The sequence below is a fragment of the Rhea pennata genome, chromosome 1 (assembly GCF_028389875.1).
Source record: "Rhea pennata isolate bPtePen1 chromosome 1, bPtePen1.pri, whole genome shotgun sequence".
Taxonomy (NCBI): domain Eukaryota; kingdom Metazoa; phylum Chordata; class Aves; order Rheiformes; family Rheidae; genus Rhea; species Rhea pennata.
This window is the reverse complement of record NC_084663.1, coordinates 102,840,478-102,861,339: the sequence shown is the minus strand read 5'-3', so window position 1 is coordinate 102,861,339 and position 20,862 is coordinate 102,840,478. Positions and strand designations below refer to the sequence as shown.

General features: G+C 42.3%; 1 protein-coding gene across 2 annotated transcripts in view; it reads right to left on the bottom strand.

Moving 5' to 3' along the window:
• Nucleotides 1-3,587: 3,587 nt before the first annotated feature.
• Nucleotides 3,588-20,862, bottom strand: part of PTGFRN (prostaglandin F2 receptor inhibitor) — a 70,945-nt gene continuing 53,670 nt past the window's right edge. Inside the window, exons 7-9 of one of the 2 annotated variants that reach the window (XM_062597356.1) lie at nucleotides 16,446-16,553; nucleotides 8,400-8,705; nucleotides 3,588-7,182 (exon numbers count right to left, since the gene is read on the bottom strand). In XM_062597356.1, the coding sequence (XP_062453340.1) occupies nucleotides 7,016-7,182; nucleotides 8,400-8,705; nucleotides 16,446-16,553 (581 nt within the window). In that variant the 3' untranslated portion in view covers nucleotides 3,588-7,015. The other variant, XM_062597363.1, reaches the window with a different exon arrangement.

Sequence of the window (20,862 nt, the reverse complement as noted above, 5' to 3'; positions counted from 1 at the left end):
CAATTCAAGGTCTATTCTACACAGAGACAAGGAAGTTGTGCCAGTAACTATAAACATAACAATAAACAAAAACACAGGATTAAAATCTATCCTGGAATTGTTTTCAAAAAATATGTAGGAATGAACATTATCAGGAGCTTGAGGATGCATCGTCAGCATCTTGGTTCAACTACATCAACCCCATCAATCGACTACAACTACCTGCCCTCACTTCCTCCCTCCCTATGCCATCACTAGAGGGAGCTGCTATTACCTCATGTCTCTCAGCACTCATTTGCCTAGTCAATACTAAGACACTCATCTCACCTAATTATTCCTATCTAAGGTAAGTTTAGATCCTAGTCTCCTTTATGGCTAATGGCAAGAAATGGTCATTTTCACATGGTTTGTATTCTAAAATATATGCCTCAATTAGGTCAAATAATTTGCAGTCTTGAAGTATCTACTTCTCAAGTTTAGGATGATTGGTCTGGGTGCAAAGCATGAATCCCATCAAAATTACCTTCAGGAAAAAAAAGAAAAACTTTGTTTCATACAAGGTATAATGTAAAGGTTGTCTGCCTGGAGCTCATAGGTAACGAGCAGCACTTGTATTATGAAAGCAAGCAGCCACTCAGGTGTGATCAGGCCATAAACATCATCTTCAGAAAGAAAATCCGTCCTTTCTGCTTTGGCAAATGGAATCCAAAAGTCTCTTTATAGTATTTCCCCATCAGAGATGCTTAGTTTTCTTCCATATTCTCTAGAGTCTCCATGACTAAAAGACTACAAAACATTTGTAGGTGTGTGAGGAGCCAGCTTTGCAGGCGCACAGGGCTAGAGCCCTAAAGACTACTACTATAAACATAGCAAAAAACAAAACAAAACAAAAAAACAGGATTAAAATCTATCCTGGAATTGTTTTTCAAAAATAAGTCCTAAAAACTGAGCTCTCAGCAGATAATTCAAGGATCCACAGCAACAGTACTTCCCATCAGAGAAGCAAAAAAAGAAATGGAGAGACAAACATCAGTCCAAAAGGCGAAGGCAAGAAGAGATGTACTCCTGGAGATACGGAAGAAGGGGTACAGGAAGCGAAAGGAGAGAGGCAGGACTGAAACACAGAGGAATGGGCAGCAAGGCAGCGGACAAAGAGGATGCACCTAAACATCAAAGGAGGGATTAATAGCCTTTTATTTGCATTCATAACCTGCCTTTGACTGTAGCCACATATAGCTTTCATATATCCTTCCCCATTTAGTATAGCTCTAGAATCCCAGCCGATGTGTTCAAGGTCTCTGCAGAAGTCAAGTCTGCAGAGAAGGCAACAAGAGCCATAGAGCAGACAACCCTCAGCTCCTTCTCTCAGAGATCTCTGTGGTTTCTCAGATGCCCCATAACTGGTTTGTTCATACTGCAACCTCTGTAGAGGGGGAAAGCATCCCCACTTCTATCCAATCCAGTCTTTAATAAACTTGTGGGGACTTAGCACCTTTCAGAGCTCTTGCCCTTTGTTGAATATGTCAAGTTATTGGCAGGATCACACAAACAAGCAACCAACTGCCAGGTTTTCTTAAGCAATCAAAAAGAAACAAAACAACGTCTTGCTATCTGAGGCTTCATTATTCTTTTTTTAAGCTAGCAGAACAGTACTCAGATTAAATTTGTGGTCCAGTCTAAGGCCTAGTACATGCTGGAGCTAATAAAATCCCATGTGATCGAAGTATGATTATAATACTACTTGCTTTCACAATCCGCTTTGGAAAGCCCTTCTTTTTTATCCCTTCAGCTGCGGTAGAAGAGGCTGCGTTTACACTTCTGGCACTTAGTAGAACACAAGTCAGCTCCCAAGGGAGAAGAGACAAAGTGCTGGCAAATAGAAGGCTATGTGCTGCACTTAAAGCGTGTCGCTTACCTCATAGGAGAACGACCATTAGCTTTATCTTCAGTTACCGTAACAACTTGCTAGCTTGATCAGCTGCTGAAGGCTCTTCCTTGTAGCATCAACTCTCCTGTTACCTCCTATGGAGACCTCAGCCTCCCGCAATCACAAAAATGTAAAGTCCCACTGAAAAGCCCAAAGCAGTACTTATTCCTAGGAAGATCTGCATGACCAGGCTCCACATCTACACAACATGGTTATCCTCAAGCACACTATACAATGCCAGTCTGCTTGGTCCTAGGGCCAAGGCCTTAGGACTGGCCTTGAGCTGAGCAGGGCAGTTGGCCAGAGCCATTACAGCACAACTAGCCCCTGCCATGGAACAAGCACAGCCTCTACGCACAAGTAACCATGTGGCCTGAGTCTGGTGCTTTAGAAGTGACTAAATACTCAGGCTCTGGCACAGAAGTGCTTTTCAGGCTGCCTCTGTTGTACTAGAAAGCTAAATACTTCTATGCTATATAGCAATACTTTGGTAAACCATGTCAGATACAAACTGATTCTGGAGAGATCTGATAACTCTCACCATTTGTCAACACTCACAGGCAGTAGCCTGTAGCTTTCTCCCTTTACCTCCAAACTTCAGGTTTTTGTTTACTTTCTTCTTTATGACATAATCCTTGTACTGTTAAATGTAGGGTATGAAGATCCAGACCATCCCAGGTGTGGGGGACAAGACTGCACGAGACTAACCCATGCTTGCAAGGATGTGTGACCTGCACTGCTACAAAGGCTGCTGCCTCACAAGCATCCCATTCACTATTTGGGAGTATGCATGTGTTAAAGGCTTGCAGCTGACAAAGGCTCTGCTGAGTGATCAGAGACCATTCATGGTATTTTTCTAATCTCAGCCGATAGTTCCTATCCCCTCAAGAACTTAAAGCTTGGTACCACCTCCTAGCTACCTGGAGGTGTCTTTTGACGTCAGCTGCAAGATCACCAGACAGACAGAAGCCAAAGATCCACACTCACACTTCACTGTCAACTGGCACACACACCAGCTATCTCAGACATATCAAACACCAGCCTGAACACAAACTGACCTTTTTAAAGCCAGTCTTGGCCTCCCAAAACTGCTTCTGCATCAAGCAGCTTCTTGTTGGGAAAGAAGTCAGCTTCTTACTATGCTACTGTGGTGTCCTTACACTGCAGCTGCAGATAATGGCATAATAAATTGACGAAAAAAAACATTCTGGGTTAAGCCACTGGCAAACAGGAGGTTTGCTTCCAACACTATTGATTATCATCCTAGTACCTTGGAAATGAGAAGCCTGGGGAAGGGTCAAGGAAGACTCAACATCTAATCTAATATTAAACATGCGCTCTTGATTGACTTATAGCCCTAATTAATCAAACTGAAATTCCTCCAGAAAAGTTGACTACAAATGAGGGAGGAACAGCACAGATTCAGTAAGGAATTAAGAGCTCTGATTCATCACACAAATGTAAGCAAATCATTTAAACTTGCTGAAAATCAGGGACAATTCTTATTTCATACAGTAAGCAGTGCTTACTGTATGTAGCAGTATTGCTACATTGCTACAGTACAGGAAACAGTATTGTAAGATTTATTTGACACTCTTGCCTCTACAATAGTGTCTGCATAAGTGCAAACTACAAGGGAAGAACTGCTCATAGCTCAAAGATCAAGACCCACAGCACAGACTTAATCAAAAAAGGTTCGCTCTTTATTTTAAACATAAAAAGAAACATTTTACACAGCATTGTTAGAACTATCTGGTACCTGCATTCAGGAATTGTGCCAAACATTTTATAATTTCAGAATTAAACCAAGTGAAAGAAAGTATCTTGCCCTTCTGCTATATGATGTTCAAGCTTGTCCTGCATCAAATTCCAAATGCTTGGATGAATTTACCAGCTTAACCAAGAGATGTGGCAAAGCAAACAGAGGAAGACCAATGTGAGCCCTTAGGATACTTGGACAATACCACAGGTTGCAACTGGGAGGACATGGATATTTGTACTGCATCTCAGGCAGCTTACTCTCCTGACACTCTCCAGGTTTAATACACAACCACATGCACACTTATCTCCACTCAGATACACACACACCCCAATCACACAGGAAATAATAATAATAAAAAACATGGAAAGTGACCAAGACATCTTTGCATTAAAAACAAGATTGCCAGAATATTTTTAAAAAGTGGAATAATACAAAATTGGCACAATTAGAAGGAAAACTTTGGGGCAAGTCTAGCACCTCAGCTTCTAGCCTTCCAACTACAGCAAAAACAAGGTGTAAGGAGATGCAGCATTGCCGTTCACGGGGCTGGCAGCAGTACGAGCTAGTGGTGAACTTGCTTCAGTTGGAATGACAAAGACGGTTTATTACAAGCATATTAACTGAGGACATGGGAACCTTTCACTAAAGGGGCAGGGAGCCCTGACCAAAATAACCCTGAGTTTCTTCCAGCAGGGAGAAAGTGTGCTGTGTTGTGTGCTTGAGAAGAGCTGGCGGTTCCCTGCTCATCCATTCCCTAATTATTGCATTACAGTCATAATCCTCTTTCCCCCAAAGCTCAGCCAAGGAGCACATAAACAAGAATTCAGTCTTCAAGGAGAACAAGTGACTGATGCTGTGCTTGAAATTTAACCAGTACAACCCCTCCCAAAATCCCTCAATGCCACAAGCCTTTGGTGAAGAAAGCAGATGTTAAAATATGAAAGAAGCTGCTTAAGATCAGTGTGAAAAGGACAGTCAGAATTCAAAACAAACTGATGTCCCAGAATGTCTAGGGAAAAGCAAGATTTCACTACAGTAAATGTAACAGGAAAGAAAGAAAAACCTCTTGCTGACAAAATGGTATTTGAGTGAATCCTCTCCTCAATTCCTCTGCTTTGGAAAGCACCACTACAGATTTCTGGGCTTTCAGAGCGGAAGCTAGAGACTGTTTTGGCCCTATTCCTCAGCAAAAGCAGCTATAATCGTCTGCAACACAGGCCTCCTAAAGCTCTCCCACAACAAAAAACAACAGATCAGAAAGAAAAGCTTCTGCGGATATTCAGGCCAAGGTTTCCCAGAGATTTATAGATTTTGAGTATGTCAGTTTTGGATCACTACACGAAATGTCTAAGAGTTAAATTATAGAGTTGCAAGCTCCCACTCTGAAAGTCAAGCCCATTTTGAAGATGTCTCACATTCAGCTTCCAAAAATCCTTAGACATGTGTGCATGTGTAAATATGTGTGCACGTGCACAGGGGTTTTTGTTGAGCGCAGAACACAGTGCTACAGAAAAAGACCTCACAACAGCCTTAGGACAAAGGTCATAATGTAGCACAGGGGAAAAAAAAACTCAAAAAAACCCAATCTGGAATAGCTTCAACATTGAATGAAAGATTCCACAAGTACTAATATGAAATGAAGACATCATAACAACAAGGATATTAGACCTGCAGCTCTTCTGGAATGTGCACTGGGATGAGCTGTTAGCAAAGGAGATAATCAAGGACATAATTAATGTTTAGATCGGCAATAGTACACCAAAGCCACTACCTTCTGTGGATTTCCTCATCTAACATCTCTTATCCTCAAAAATAAAAAAATAAAAATAAAATAAAAATAAACAGGATGGAGCCCTGGCCCTGGCCTCAGTTCTAGACTCCCTACCCTCCCCATGTCAAGACATGAGCCAAACCCAGGCTGTAACATCAAAACAGAGTACAGTCCTATTCTTTGTTTATTTATACACAGTTAACTTTATTCTGACTTTTATTGCTTAAAACACCAGCTGTGCTGGAAAGACAGAGCTGCCGAGAAAAAGAGCTGCTCCCCATTAGGAGTCAGGTCAGAGTACATGGAAGACCAAAGCAGGACTTCTTATATTATAGCACCTAGAAATATGCCTCAAACCCATGGGGAAAGCCTTACTGCAGGCCCATGAACAGAGGGCCTTTTGTACAAGACTAGAATCACTGGAATCTGAAGGATTCTTGCTTGATCTTGGGCCAGTTCTTATTCCTACTCTGAAAGAAACCTGAGCTGTGCCTTATCTATCACAGATCTCAGACTCTGCTCGCAGGCTCAAGGATTGCCACCGAGTGACTGGCAGAAGCAGTGTTAGAGTCTGGGCCATGCATTCGCAACACCTAGCTTCCAAATCTCCTCTAAATGTGATCATCAGTCGGCCAGCTACACACAAGAACACATCCCTGCTTTTTCCATGAGTCATACTATCGCCACTGAGGCAAGCTTTCCTACCTCTATGTTGAGACCAGCAGAAAGCTGGGCCATGTTCCTAGACACCACGTTGCCCCACCATCACAAGCAGAACAGGGTCTGAGGCACAACAGGAGCAGCTGTAGCAGGGAGAAAAGAAAGTGGAGAGATGGAAGGAGAAGGTGGCCATAGGCAGAGTTCCAGGAAATGCTTGTCTGAGGACTAACTCTTCAGGCCCTATTCACCACAGCTATGAATGTTGAGCACTGAAAACAGAAAAATCCTTAAGAAAAAAAAATCTCAAATCTCCAGACAGGCAACTCCTGTTTTGAGCTTAACCATAAACTCTTCGAAAGCTAGAGAAGAGAAGGCATGTCACAACCATAAAGCAATTCTTCACTGCAACAGCCTCAGGAGGCACCAGCAAGCACTCTTCTTCAGTCTTTGTCCTAACACAGAGAAGTCAGACACCAGAGAAAGGGGACAGGATGGTGTGATGAGGAAGGCAGGAAGAGTAGACTGGTTAACATGATGGACGTTAAACACTTCTATCATCTCCTTCCTACCCATCCTCTTTCCCACCATCTTTTTGAAACCATGAGAGGAGATAAAACAAACAAAAAAACTTAGTCAATTTTGTCACAGGGCCCTGCTGAAAAGAAGGCTCAACAGTTTTCACGTTAGAAGGACTTTTCCCTGTGCAGAAAGTGCTGCTGGAAAAGGAGAACTCTGAGTTGCTAAATATGGCCTGAGCACTCTCAGGACATGATGTGTAACAAGGAGAAGCTTGAGGTTCAGGCTGAAATCAGAGAGGAAACACACTGTCTTGTCTGGGCCTGCAAGTGCATGTCTCAGCACAGTCCAAGAGCCCTGCAAGTCTCTCACGAAACAGAAGTGCTTTTGGCTCCCATGCTCAGTCCATTTCCATCGACATTAGCCGGCGACGTTCTCGTCTCGTTTCCTGCACTTCCTTCTTGCAGCACCAACGGGAGCTGCAGTAGCCGATGAGGCAGGATAAGAGTCCAATGACAGTGGCCAGACCAATGCCAATCAACAGGGGGTATTTGAAAGCATTCAGAACTGAAAGAGGAAGGCAAATAAAGTCATTACATCACTGGCAAATTCAAAGGACATATTTGTTCTTGTCTAAGAAAGCAGAAAAAAACCCACACCTTTCAGTCAGTGGCAGATTAATTATTTCAGGAGGCAATTAAACTAATTTTCCTTCCTAACTCTGCCCTTTGAAGGTTTCAAAGACTGGTCTCTTCTGCCTCATCAACATACCCTCTATTTCTTCTTCCATCATTCCAAAGCATTAGGGAGACTAGAAGCACTAGAGAAACCACAGAGTGAGATAGCAAAGTGAAGGCTGCTTCCAAGAGGTACCCCCATTACCTGTTCCTCCAAACAAAAGCCTTGCAAGGTTTCCCCAGAGGCAGATTGTAGCTGCATTCTTTTTATAAGTTGTTTTCTAAATGACAAGGACTGGATTTATTTATCCTTTGTTGGATTACAACTGTACATTCACTGCCACTAAGCAATCCTGTCTAATCAGACTCTAAAGTTGGTGCCTAAACTAGCAATTTCATTTTTTGAAGTGTTACATTCAGCTAAAGGGCAGGGTCGAGAAATGGAAGGAGTTTGGAAAGTACAGTTATAATCATTATCATCTGCCCGGTAGAGAGAACAATAACTTCTGATTCATTCAAGTTCCTGGGACTTCCCAGTGTAAACTTTCTTCAAATAGCTGAGAGGGAAGCTTCCAGTACAAAACCTTAGTTATGTGCTGAACACATAGCATGTGTTCGTTCATTAGATACATCTAATGTGCATCTTACTTCTCAAGCCTAGCAATGCTTGCAACAAGCAGGCAAAACAAAGTGCAGGGAGCAAGCCTTGTGGTTAAGAGGAAGTCAGATCTCTGATGCTCTGTTCTTAGCTTTGGTCTCAACCATGACTGACTCAGTACTTCAACACACCCCAGCTGCAAAACACGGCCTCCTCCTGCAGGCAGTAGAAGGGTTAACACTTGGAAAGGATGCTGAGCCTTAATTAAAAGATGTCCCAGCTATGCAAAATATCATTAGCTCGAGAAGGAAAACACACTATGAGTGTGATCCATTCAGGCCTAGCCACATTACAGAATTTAGAATTAGACATTGAAAACAACAAAAAAGGATAAAAAAAATCTAATCAGACTATCACAGTTAGTTTTAAAAATAGCTTCAAGAATATTTGCCACTGAAAGGTATAACAAAGGCTTAAAGCCCCACCACACACACATTGCAATCTCTTACCATCCATTTTCACAGATAAAAAGATAGGCTTGGCTTTGATGTCAGGCTCCCGTTGCCATACCCCCGTGGCAGACCGCACCCATGGGGTCACTACACAGTAGTGGTTCCCAAAGTCGTGGTCCTCACAGCCATACACACGGAGCCGAAATTCCAGTGGGCTGATTCTCTCCAGGCTGAGATCACTGCTGCCATTTCTCCTGCTCTGTGACACAATCCCTCTCCGGTCCAGTGAGGCTAGCAAGATGGGCTCTCTATCCAAGGCAAAGGAGCGCACGGCAAACCAGGAGACATCAAAGGACATATCATCTGCATTTGGAGACAGAGCAGAATTTGGACAGACTGGTGAGCTCTAAAGGGTATTCATAGTGCCACTTTATCAGTAGAAGGGTGAATCTGCAAGCAATATGAACAACTGGATGATTATTTCTGTTTCACCGTTTGTCCTTCAAACACCAGCTTTCCAGTACAAGCAGGGTTAATGGAAGAATCAGAAACAGTCTTAAGTGCACAAATCTGTCTGAAATGCTAAGACATGAAAAATAATTAGCACTGGAAACTAGAGGAAATAGGATTGAAATCCATAGAAAGTAATCTAAAGGTTAATTAACAGCTGGGAATAGATGTTGGCATGTCTTAGACCTTCCAACATGTACAGGCAGTGGAAGCGCTGCTTTTGTGAAAGTGAGATGGAATGTGTGAAATGGAGAAAGTAGAAAGGAGACAGACTTGAAGAGTTACCAGGAGAATTTCAGTGAATGCTGCCAGTTAGCTTGGGAAAGGGCTCCTAGAATCAGAGGATGACTGAATGGAAGCACAGTCAGCTTCTGAGCAAGTTTGGAGCTAAGAGCAAGAAGAAGAGTTTGTCAAGTACTAGTCTGACACTGGAAGACAAAAAGAGTGCCCTGAACATGTCCTTAGTAGGAAGATCAAAGCACTTAATTGCAACTGCCAGAAAGCATACAGTTGCACAGAAAGGGTGACTAACTACAGGGATAACAGAGGAGATTGCCTGCTTTCCTGCCCACTATCTTAAAATTTATATTTCACCTGAGATGCAAGTTTTCACTAAGCAGGCCTATGGTCATGAGAAGTACTCTAATTGATGCTGAAACTACAGTGACAAGGAAGCAGAAGTGCTGCACACTTGCTAGCAGAGAGTGATTCGCAATCACTATGTTCTTGCAGGGGCTACAAAGCCACAAAGACTTTCTTAAAGAGGCTTCTTACTCATGTTTAGCCTGCCTAAATGAGGGCAGAGATTCTACACAAAGCACAAAAGAACTACCTACAAAAAACACAAAGCATTCAGGATCAAACCCTGACTATGATGCTTCTCTGAGTCTTCCACTGTTAATGTTTACTTTCATGCATCATCAGGCAGTCTTGTCTGTACAAATTTTACTAGCCAAAGAGATAATCTACAAAAAGCCTTTGCAGCGTCTTCCAACTTTAACATCAGCTGACAGGTAGTCAAGAGTCCATCAGCTCATCCAGCTCTTTTCACAGTCATGCAAGATTCTATTGATCCCATCAGCAGAGTTCAGTCTTAACCCTCTCAGGCTGGTGTAGCTGAATACATACTTTAAAAAAATCACTGCATTGCTCTGCTAATGTGTTAGAGTATTTTAGTAGAAAACAGTGGGGATGCTGTTACACACACTCTAGATATAGAGAAACAGAAAAAGTTTTTAAAGCAAAATACGATTTGAATACTACCTATTTTCTAGAGCCCGGTGAAAGGCAATCCAACTGACAGCAACAAGGAGACACTATCACAATCAAGATGTGTAGAACCTAAAGCATGGAATGAACTCTTCTCTTCTAGGCTCAGTTACTAACATGAAGATGAGCAGGAAGGATGTATCATGTCTTTTCTGATCACCACTTACTGATTATAGCAGGTTATTCTGAACATACTAACTACACCACTCAAGATAAATGGATTCTCACACATGGAGAGTAGGGAAGAACAATTCACAGAGGCTACATGGGCCCAGCAACATCTGCCAGTCTTCAACCTAGCATGACTTAGAGCATAGACAAGAGGGGGCTTTAGACGCATGCGTGTTCACCAACAGCTCTTCCTCCGTGGCAAATTAACAAGCTGATAGGCTCAAATTGGAAACAGAGGTTTCTGTCTGTGTGTGCATGTTTTTGTTACAGCTAGAATGTGTGCACAGGTCTTAACCTTTTCACACCTAAGAGAGTCCCCTATAAATTCAGGGGCATATCAAACCTCCATTTGCTAGTGTTGAGATCTGTGAGGAATACAATATTAGCAATCTCAAATTTAAAAATGATCTTTCATCTAAGTGAGTTTGCTCTTCTCTTCCAGATTTTATCTCTAGGCTAATGGAAAAGTTAAAACCCTAGATTATCTGCTGTACTCAGATTCTTTACAAGTTGAAGTGAACATGATTTTTAAGCCTCTCTCAGGCAAGATGACACCGCAGAAAGGAAGGGTATCTTAAGATAGTCTTGTGAAGCAAAGTAGGGACATCCTCAGCTCTGCTGCTTCAGGTATAGCATGAACTGACCGGGCACTACATCCTCCCTCACTGCAGAGGAGCACACACCCTCTATTTGGGTTATAACTAGTCTTCTGTGCAGGGATGGTGAGGAAATGAGCAGCAAGACCAAACACACACTATAAGTGCACTGTTTTCACCTACATTTTCAAAAAACTGAAACAATAGATGAGAAAGCAGATGGCAGCACTCTGTTGCTACCAGAGATGCTGGCTGACCAGACTGTTTTAGGACACGAGCCAGTTTACTGCCTTGCTTGCCGCAGCCAGCTGCTCTAGGTGATGACACAAAACCTCTAAAGGGGACCTGGCACACTTTTCAGCCCTACAGCAGGAAGAGATTTCCCAGTCCTATCTAGAGGTCAGCATAGGACATGGACCAGCAGCCCTTACAACAACCACTCTTATCTATCATACTGCAAATACTACTGTTACTTGCTTGGCATAACACTGAACACACACACACACACACACACCCCTCACCTCCTCCACCATCCCCTACAAAATCAAAGCTAATAAAAAAAAAAAAACACTGAACAACCACACACACCCTATACACACTGTAGGCTAATGGGACCAAACTCTGACCTCTGCCTTGCACACTCATTTAACCATCTGTGGGAACTGGAGCTTCTACTGGAGAGAGCTCTATTTCAATAAACTGCTCTTGGTCCTAACTGCCTGTGTATGCCAAATATGGTAATAGCACCAGTCCACATGAAGTCACTTTGGGAATGACCAGTTCCTTCCAAAGATCAAGACAGCCGCTAGTTCTTTGGGCTTTCAGGTACTGCAGGTACATGTAGACACTTTCCAGGCCAAGTCTAACTACAATGAACACACCATTGCATTTGCCATAAAGGTTTCAACAACAGAGTCAAAAATAAAAATAAAACACACACACACACAAAAAGCACAAGCCTTCAGATTCTCAAATTGCTATCTTTGAAGAATTCCTTCTTTTCATTCTCAAATAGTTCATTTGAGGTTTCCTTCCCTTCATATACAAGAATGAAGGCAGCACTTACTGTTATTTTGAAATAGCTGAATTTATCTTCTGTAATTACAACATATCTATGATAGGACAAAAGTATTACGCCAACACATTTTATTAGTCCATACAAACAGTGTGAAATTAGTGACTCACTACAGACACACAGAGTTAGAGGGTGGATATGGCTGCAAGGATTCCTTGTCACTGTTAGGTAGCTTCATGCAAACTGATTCATTTTTATGTATTACACAATTTTTCATATTATAAGAACATAGGAGAATTTAGCAACACCAGTGATGAACATGCCTAGCAGCTCCCAAGTGCTGATAAATACATGGCTTTACTGACAGAAAAATTAGGTCATACACTAGCTTCCCAAAGGCACCTGTTATCACCCCCACTCATATACCTTGAATCAAGGTTGACAAGTCACACTCAATTTTTGTTCCCAATCTATTAGAGACCCCCCTCAAAAAAAACCAAGCAAACAAAAAAAAAAAAACCCTCCCCCTACACAAGACACACCTTTAATACTGTAAATGGTGTCTTTCACTTTCTTCCCTGTCACAATGTTGTAAGTATGGGGCAACTGGGCAGGGACATCAGGGACTCCTGCATTAGAGAAGCATAACATCCCAATACCAAATTCATAAGGCTGTCAAGGACATCAGTGCCCCAGTTCATGCAACTTAATTGCTTTCTAAAGGAACACAGAGCACTGGGAACTTGGCCCTTCAAAGGCTCTGTGAGCAGACTAATAGTGGTGTTATGCTTCTCCCCCTCCTCAGCTAGCGAGGATCATCAACATGTAAAGCACATCTTTATGCACATTTCAATTTGACACGGGACTAAGCTGTCTGGGTTTTAACTGCTTCCCTGGCCAATTAGTCCTCAAAACAGGGAATCTTGTTTCTAGACTATCTTAGGAACCATACATACACTTCCACTACTTAGAATGGGGCTCTCAGCATCTCGTTACAGTGCTGAATCATAGTTTTGATACTTTTTTTGTTTACCTCATTTAAATGAGGTTGAATAGGGTTTCCTAGAGAGCTGACTAACCACTTCAAACGATATAAGATGTAAACAAAATAAGCTGGTTTTGTTGAACTCTCCAGAGTGCCCACTGGGTCTGTCTGGAGCAGATTAAAAATCTCCTTTCAAGCAGAGAAAGTAATACTCTTAAATCCCTAAGCACATAGTCAAGAAGGGGTCATCTGGGAAGTCTAGAAAAATCATTTGTTAAAGTGTGTATTCAACAAAAATATTAGAAGTAGCTTTATATCTTCAGGGCACAGAAGTACCTCTAATTCCCCCAGACACACACACACTCTCATACCAATTCAAAGCCCAACCACAGCTGCCAAGCCAAAGGAGCACTCCTTTAGATGGAGCAGTTGTTACTATGTACTGACCTTAGTAATACACACTCCACCCCAGCAGGGTCTCAAAGTAGCATAGGAAATTAAAGCATGCAGCAGTCATACCAAAATCTTTTCCACCCTTCTGAAGTTTCCACAGGCTGGGTACACACAGACACAGTACTGCAAACTGCCTCCACTAGACTAGGGTCCAACTAACACTTCTAGAAACAAACAGATTCATCTAACCATAACAAAGATGATGATCGACAAAGATCATAGCTCGTTTAGCTTTTCCTCAACTCCTTGCAAGCATTGTGTTTTCCTGATTATGCGCTCAGAGAGGGAAAGGAAACGGCACTCAACAGTTCACATACTTACACTACTTATTACATGAAGTATACACACTGACTAGTTCACATGCTTGCAAAGATGAGCAGCTACAATAACAGAGCTGACTGGCATACCAAGCATCTTCAAACTGTTTAGGCCATGCACTTTAGCAAGAGATCCCATGAAATTCACTAATCCTTCTTTGCTCACAAGAGGACCCAAAACACACCGCTGCAGCAGGTCTGACACCAGAAGAGTGAGTCCTGAACTCAAACCCTTTGAAAGCAGTAGTGTCCCACAGGATACAGCCAGGACAGCAATGTTCATATGCACTTGCTCACCTCTTCTTTCACATCAGGTTTCTAAACAGAAAAGTAGGCCAGTAGTGCTGTTTTTCTCTAGGAGATGACAGCAGTTCTTGCTCTTCCTATCTGATTAGCTGGTTCAGGCTTCCTCCAACTCCATGCCTCACTGCCCCACTGGTATGGCACAGTACTGTTATTTTTCAGTCTGTCTAATGATTTGCCATTCATTTCAAGCAAGATCTCCATTTCAGTTGTGAATTAAACTGTGATGCAAACTCAGCATAGGGACAGATCAGATATGGGATATGTGGAAGAAGAGTTACTACCAAGTAATTACACCTGGCTGTTACCACACGAGCCCTTAAAACCCTTCTTTGTCTAACCAGCTCTGCTTTCCCACTCCCTAGTCCCCCCCATCTCTCAAGGCTGAGAAGGCAGAATTACAAGGGAAATCCACACACCCTGTAGCCATTCAGATCCCAGCTGTTCTCTGCAGCTCTTCTGCCAGTCTCATCCAGACAGCCAGCTAGACTGGAGAGCTGCCAGTTTCTCATGTACATCTGAAAGGCCCAGATGTATTTTCTCCACAAGAAAATGTGGAGTGTGGCTGGTTGAACCCCAAATCCTGCTCATTCGGCAACTTGTGGCTTAGAGCATGAACTCAGATGTTCCTCAACACCTGCTCCAATGCCACACTTTACCTCTTGCTGTGCATATCCACTCGCTGTGCCTATTCTGCCCTATTAGAGAAAAAGAAAAAAGAAAGGCAGTGGGGGGAGGGGGAGGAAGAGGCAGAGATCTGCCATGTTCACAGTGATGTTACGCAGCTACAGAACAGATTATAGTGCTGACATTTGAAACTCTGCACTGGCTGCTCAGCAATCTCTGGTGACTGCAACAATTCCAAACTCCAGGCAGAGTCTATCAATTTAATAGACATCAATGCCTTCTAATAAGGTTGCCCAGTTTAAGCTTAACTGTGCAGATCAGCAGATCCCCAGAGAGGCCACCTTTTTGCTTAAATCCATTCAATTATCCTTATCTTGGCAGGGTTTCTCCCAGTCTCACACCAGCAAGCACACTCATATCACAAAGCTAACTGCAACAGAGCACTGACAGGTGAGCTCTGCTGCTAGCAAGCAGCTTCTTTGAGTTCCAAGTGGATGAAGGATGCTGAGGCCTCTTTGACAAGACAGCTAAAGGTTACTTCAGCTGTTAAACATCAGCAGAAACAGCAGCTTCTCCTAGCCAGCAAGCACTGCTTTGTGAAGGAAGTCAGCTGCTCTGGGTACCGCTTTGCAACAGTTATGTGTAAAAACTTGGGAATACTATGACTTAGAAGAGGCTTCTGCACAGCACAGTAAAGGACAGGCTGAGGCATCCATACACACATACACTGTTGCAGACTGTTCAATCTCCCAGGCTATGAATCTTTTGACTGTAATAGAGTTTACTCAGCTTTTTCCCTCCTCTACAAAGCATTTCAATTCTATCATTTTTTTCACAAGCACAGAACTAATCTAACAAATTGCTTCTGTGCTTCACTGGCATTTAAAGTAAAATGGACAGTCTGGAACTTCCTAAACCTGACATTTCATCTCATCAGCAGCTACACTAGACATAGTACTTCTTGCACAGCACCATTTTGTAGCAATTTATGCAAGCTTTACATGAATCGCGTCTTTGTTTATATCTCACACATTTATATTTAGATATGTAAATATATATTTTTCATATCTAAAATACATTTTCATGTTCATACAAATAAAATGATTTTATAAAAAGAGAACTAAACTCCTACCAAACCTGATTTTTTATTATAGCAACCCAGAGCTATTCTGACACTATTCCTGATGAAAAGCAGCTCAGAAAACCTTTGGTAAGCTGTTAAGTTTTGAGCAATTCTCTAAACTTTTCAGCCCTTCGTAAAAGTTTGCCATTAAAGTGTCCATTGCCCTTTTCATAGCAATTACATAGTGCATTTATTCTTCCTTTTTCATGCAAAGGAGGGGCTCACCTCTGAAGACATCAGTAAGAAATATTTATTTGCAGTATTTAGGCTACAGTAGGCAATTTTTGTGATTCTTAGATTTACATTCCAATCCACTCTGAAGTGTTCCATTTAAAATCCACTCTGAAGTGCTAATCTGACTGGCCAGCTGATTTAAGATTTCTTCATAGATGACAGTTTGCCTTACTAATTAAAGATGACAGGAAAAATTGTCATGGCCCATCTAATGGTTACAGGCTGAGATTGCCTGCAGCAAGAGTCAGTTGGTACAGACAGCACAGGTGGGTTTAGCAGCAAGAACACTTCCCCTCTCCCCAACAGAATGCAAAACAAAAGTCTTGTTCTAAATGAGGCTGTGTAAAGCAAACACACTCTTCAGGTTTAACTACCTTGGTAAGACTTCCATGGTCCTCAATCCCCCAGCCTCACTCAAACAATATAGGGTTCTCATTTTCAGTGTTACTCTGGCTGGTAAAGGCAAACGAGTTGCAACTAATATATTTTTGCAGAAATACCTGGCTCGAGTGCCATTCCTTCTGTTGTGATGATGCAGAGCAAATCTGCCAGCTCACCCTGGTAAATCATCTGGTTGTCAGAATGCACCGAGACATTAAACACAGGACCTAAAAAAAAAAAAAAAAAAAAAAAAAAAAAAAAAAAAAAAGAATAATCACAATTATGAATAATAGACTTTTCTTCAATATCCAAAACTTTTCCTCGCGTATTTTTAAAGGGTTCTTTCCTTGCATGTTTTTAAAGGGTTCTGTACTTGCTTATGGAGATAAGAGGTCTGAAGTAGTAGTAAGTAATCATATAATAGATCTGACAAAACAGTTATCCATTTTTAGCCAGTAATTCCATTACTAAGACAAAGTACCCAAATTGTCAGACCCATAGTTCTGCCAGGTCACAGACCATGGACAACACAAAAGCTGCTGCTCAATCTGCCTTCTATTGTCCTGCACAAAAGGAGCCCTTCTTCCACTGGTGATTTCACTAAGAGCTAGAGAATTCAGGTTCTCAGGTTAATCCAGCCCAGATCTTTTTGGAGGAGGCTCTCAATAGGAATTGAAGTTAGAGCAAACCAGTATTTACACAATATAGATGGTTCTGCTGCAGGACTGAAACAGACAACACAAGCAGCACATCTTTTAACGCTTTTCTGTGGGTTCTCCTTCAGGCTTCACCATAGATAGTTTCTTCCCCCATAGATGTGTCATGCCTAAAGGCATAGGAAGTCCTCTAGCTGTAGCTGGTGATGATATTGATGAAAGCTATTAGCCCATTATGAAATGCTCACACCATAGGGATGTGAAAGTTTGACTTGAACTGCATATGAAAAAAAACAAAAAAAAATATCCCTACATGTTGACAGCGACTGTATCTTTGGTGCAAAATTAACACAGCCATGGCTTCTCAGATATGTTGCTAGTACTCTCTATTTCACAGGCAAAGGCTGAAGAACAAACCAGAATACCCTTAGTGATTTCTTCACTAAAGAAGGCAAGGGATATGAGGAGGAAAGCTGGTGTTGATAGTTCCCTCCAGGACAGCTTTGGGGAAAGGGACCACGGAACCCAAGAAGGAACTTGAGGCTCATATTAAAAACTGACCCTTTCCTTTCCCTGGGCTCCTTTAGCTGCTGTCATTGCTGGGCTCAGCTACCTCCAGAATAGCAGCAGCACCAAGAATATAAGAGCGGTTTGGGACAGGAGAGAAAAGCTGTAGGAAGAACTGACCTCCCCCACTTTTTCAGGCTACCATTTTAGTACAGAAATTGTAATCCTCAAATCCACTAGAGATCTGTGGCAAACAACACTTCTTACAAAGAACATCTAAGGAAACTGTCCAAGCAACCCACTACCCCCTGCCCTCCCAACAGGTTCCTGTGGGAAGCTATGCTCATAACTCACCATACCACACTATCACGTCACTTCCAAACTGAGGCTATGGAAAGAGATGTGGAGATGCCATGAAGCCAGAGCTGTCATTTTTGATGAAACTGTTCTAGACCACAATGGCCCAGCTGGTTTTGGTCAAGATAAATTACACAGCACACTAAGAGCTGAAATCCAATTACACTGCAATAATTTCTCTGTTGTTTCTTAAATTCCCCTCAGAGTTTCCAGTGGGCACAATATCCCACAGTTTCCAGTGGGCACAAAGTCCTGCTCTTTGTTACAAACTGTAAATCCATTACAGTCCTTTTTTCTGCCCCAGAAACAGTTACACTTCATACACCATGGTAGTTTGTACACAATCACCCCTGAAGGTTTGGTACCCATTTCCTTACTAGAAATCAACTCTACTGAACAATAAGATTGCAAGTCACCCCTCAAAGCAAGGAAGAAATAGTGACAGAGATGCACTAGACGTTATATGTGGGTTACTGGTTGAAACTCCTACACGTTAGAACATATTTAAGGAAATAGGAGTCCCAAATGCTCTGAAGAACAGCTGCTGAGGCAGTGACTTCATGAGCAGGTCCTAACTTAAATTTAGCATGCTGAGATCCCTTCTGAGAAAATGGAAACAGATATTAATCTGATTGCTTCCTCAGCCTCTGTCCAGGCTCCTTCTACAGGAACTTTACTTGTTTCTTGATATGTCCCCATTAACCATATTCCCCTTGTCTACTTGTTTCTTCTCAAGAAACAAGATCTTTCCCATCGTATTTTTCCAGATTTGTGCAGCCACAGGTTCAAAGTGCTAAGAGACTAGCTAGAAATGCAGAAGGACTTGGGCACTTGGAAAGGTAGAAGGAGCAAGGCACTCTGGTCAACTGAAATCTGAAATGCTTCAAGCTGTGCATGAACTGTCAAAACAACAGAAACAAAGTGACTATCAAATCTGCCTGGGGCATTCCCAGCACATACCCTCTGCTGCACTGACCAAATACAGAACAGCACCATCATAATCTTGGTCTGTTGTGTATAGCTCAGGGTCTACACCAAGTCCCAGAAGCAAGTAAAGACCTACATTGCATCACAAACATGAGACATGCTGCACTCCTGTACATGCTGACAGCAGAGCTCAGGCTCTCCTCCTGCAAACAGTTCTGCCCTGTCAGATGATCACAGGGATCGAGCAAGGGAGATGAGCTACATGATTCCTGTCTTTGCCCAGCTAAGCGTGGGCTGCAAGGTTCTCCTAAGTAGGGTAAACAAGGAAAAATGTACACACAGATGATACTTTTCAGCTCTTGTTTCTGGATCAAAAGTCAGATCTCTACTGCATTCAGCAGACACTGCTTCAAACTCTAGCATGCTCAAGAAACCACTAATGCAGAGTGGAGTTTGAGCCTCCTTAGCTGAGTATTGTAAGTGTAAAAGCAAAGCTGTTTGGTCACTCAGTCAGGGAAAGTCATATTATGGTAACACAGCACTGCCCCAGCTACACTTCTGGGTTACTATGTGCATCTCCCGCCTGTCTCCCACGGAATAAGTCAAAGTTTCCTGAGCAATAAACAGACTTCTAGGCAGCAGCTGCTCTGTCATTTCATGATCATACTTCTCCTCAGTAAGCCACAAACAGTAATTTCCCTTTGGTCATCTCCCTTCCAGGGTCTACATCTACAAATTAATATTCTTCCCTGTACCTCCAGGGAAGAAATCACTGTCCTGTGTCAGAAGGGCTGGATTTCAACAGAGAGTTCAGAGATATGTCAAGGGTAGTGCTCTTCCCTCTCTCCAGCTGAAGAAAAACAATCCTCCCCTCCCCCAGGAAGCTTCATTACAGTGAAAGCTTCTTTGCTCACAGTCTTGAAGACTACATGGTTGTGGCTTCCTAGGAGGAGCACCTTTTCTCTCTGCCCGTATGCCCCAGAGCTTGGCCTCAGGCTGCTCTCAGACATAGAAGGATAGAATAAAGCATGTTCATTGATGCTTTTTTCCCCACTACAGAACTTGACAAGACAGGAGACCATTTGCAACACGGAGAGTTGTTAGCCTTGAGCTGGATCAGGAGGACCACGTAACCCCCTCTCTCTCCAACAAAAGGTACATTTGAGTTGAAGTTGTAGCCACTACCAAAGCCTGGGAAAGATTCACAGAAGCTGGTAACACGGCTCTATGCCTCATTTAATGCCATCTGCATGCCACCCTCATATATAGAACAGTTATTATTTTCTTTTTTGCCCTGAAAATTAAACCAACCAATAAGTGCTTTTATCCTGAATAGTACTTGCCTGATTTATGTCCCCCCAGCTTAAACAATTTACCCTGACTTTAGTTGAACCTTTCTGACAAAAGAGAAGCAGCAATGATCTGCATGCCAGTCTCAAACAAAAGCAACAGTAAATCAGTGTTTGTTAGTGAATTACAAGTAAAACCACTACCTAATCTAACAGGCATCTACAGACTCAAGAAATGCACCTCAGCAAAAATAAATAAATAATTAAATGGCACAAGAGCAACCATAGGATGCCCCCAGATGTACCTTAAAGGCTTGAGGACCCTCCAAGACAAATATGCCACCAGGCAGTCTTCTGCAAACAAACGAACCAACAGAAGAACGACACATAAACCAAACTCATACATGCAAATACACAGCAGTAGGGAACCCCCAGTAGACACTGTGACTGACAGGGTCTCAGTATGCCACATTCAAGTGCTTGCAGTATCACAAGAAGGATTAGGAGAGGGCAAACTCTCCTTCAATGAGATCTGAGTTTATGCTTCATTAACACTGAGAAAACCAGAACCCTTTATGGATAACACATGATGTGGCTTTGCCAAGCTTGCCACCTGTATTTAACAGCATGAAATATGGTTATTGGCACCTACTCATAATGCAAGAGAATAAACAGAAGAATTTATCTTCAATTGCAGGGTTGACAGATCAAGCATGACTTGCATAGCTCATCAAGAACAAAGCAGAGTTAAGTGTAGGAAAGCTGTCCAGTAGTTCCAAAGCTGAGAAACAATTACAGCT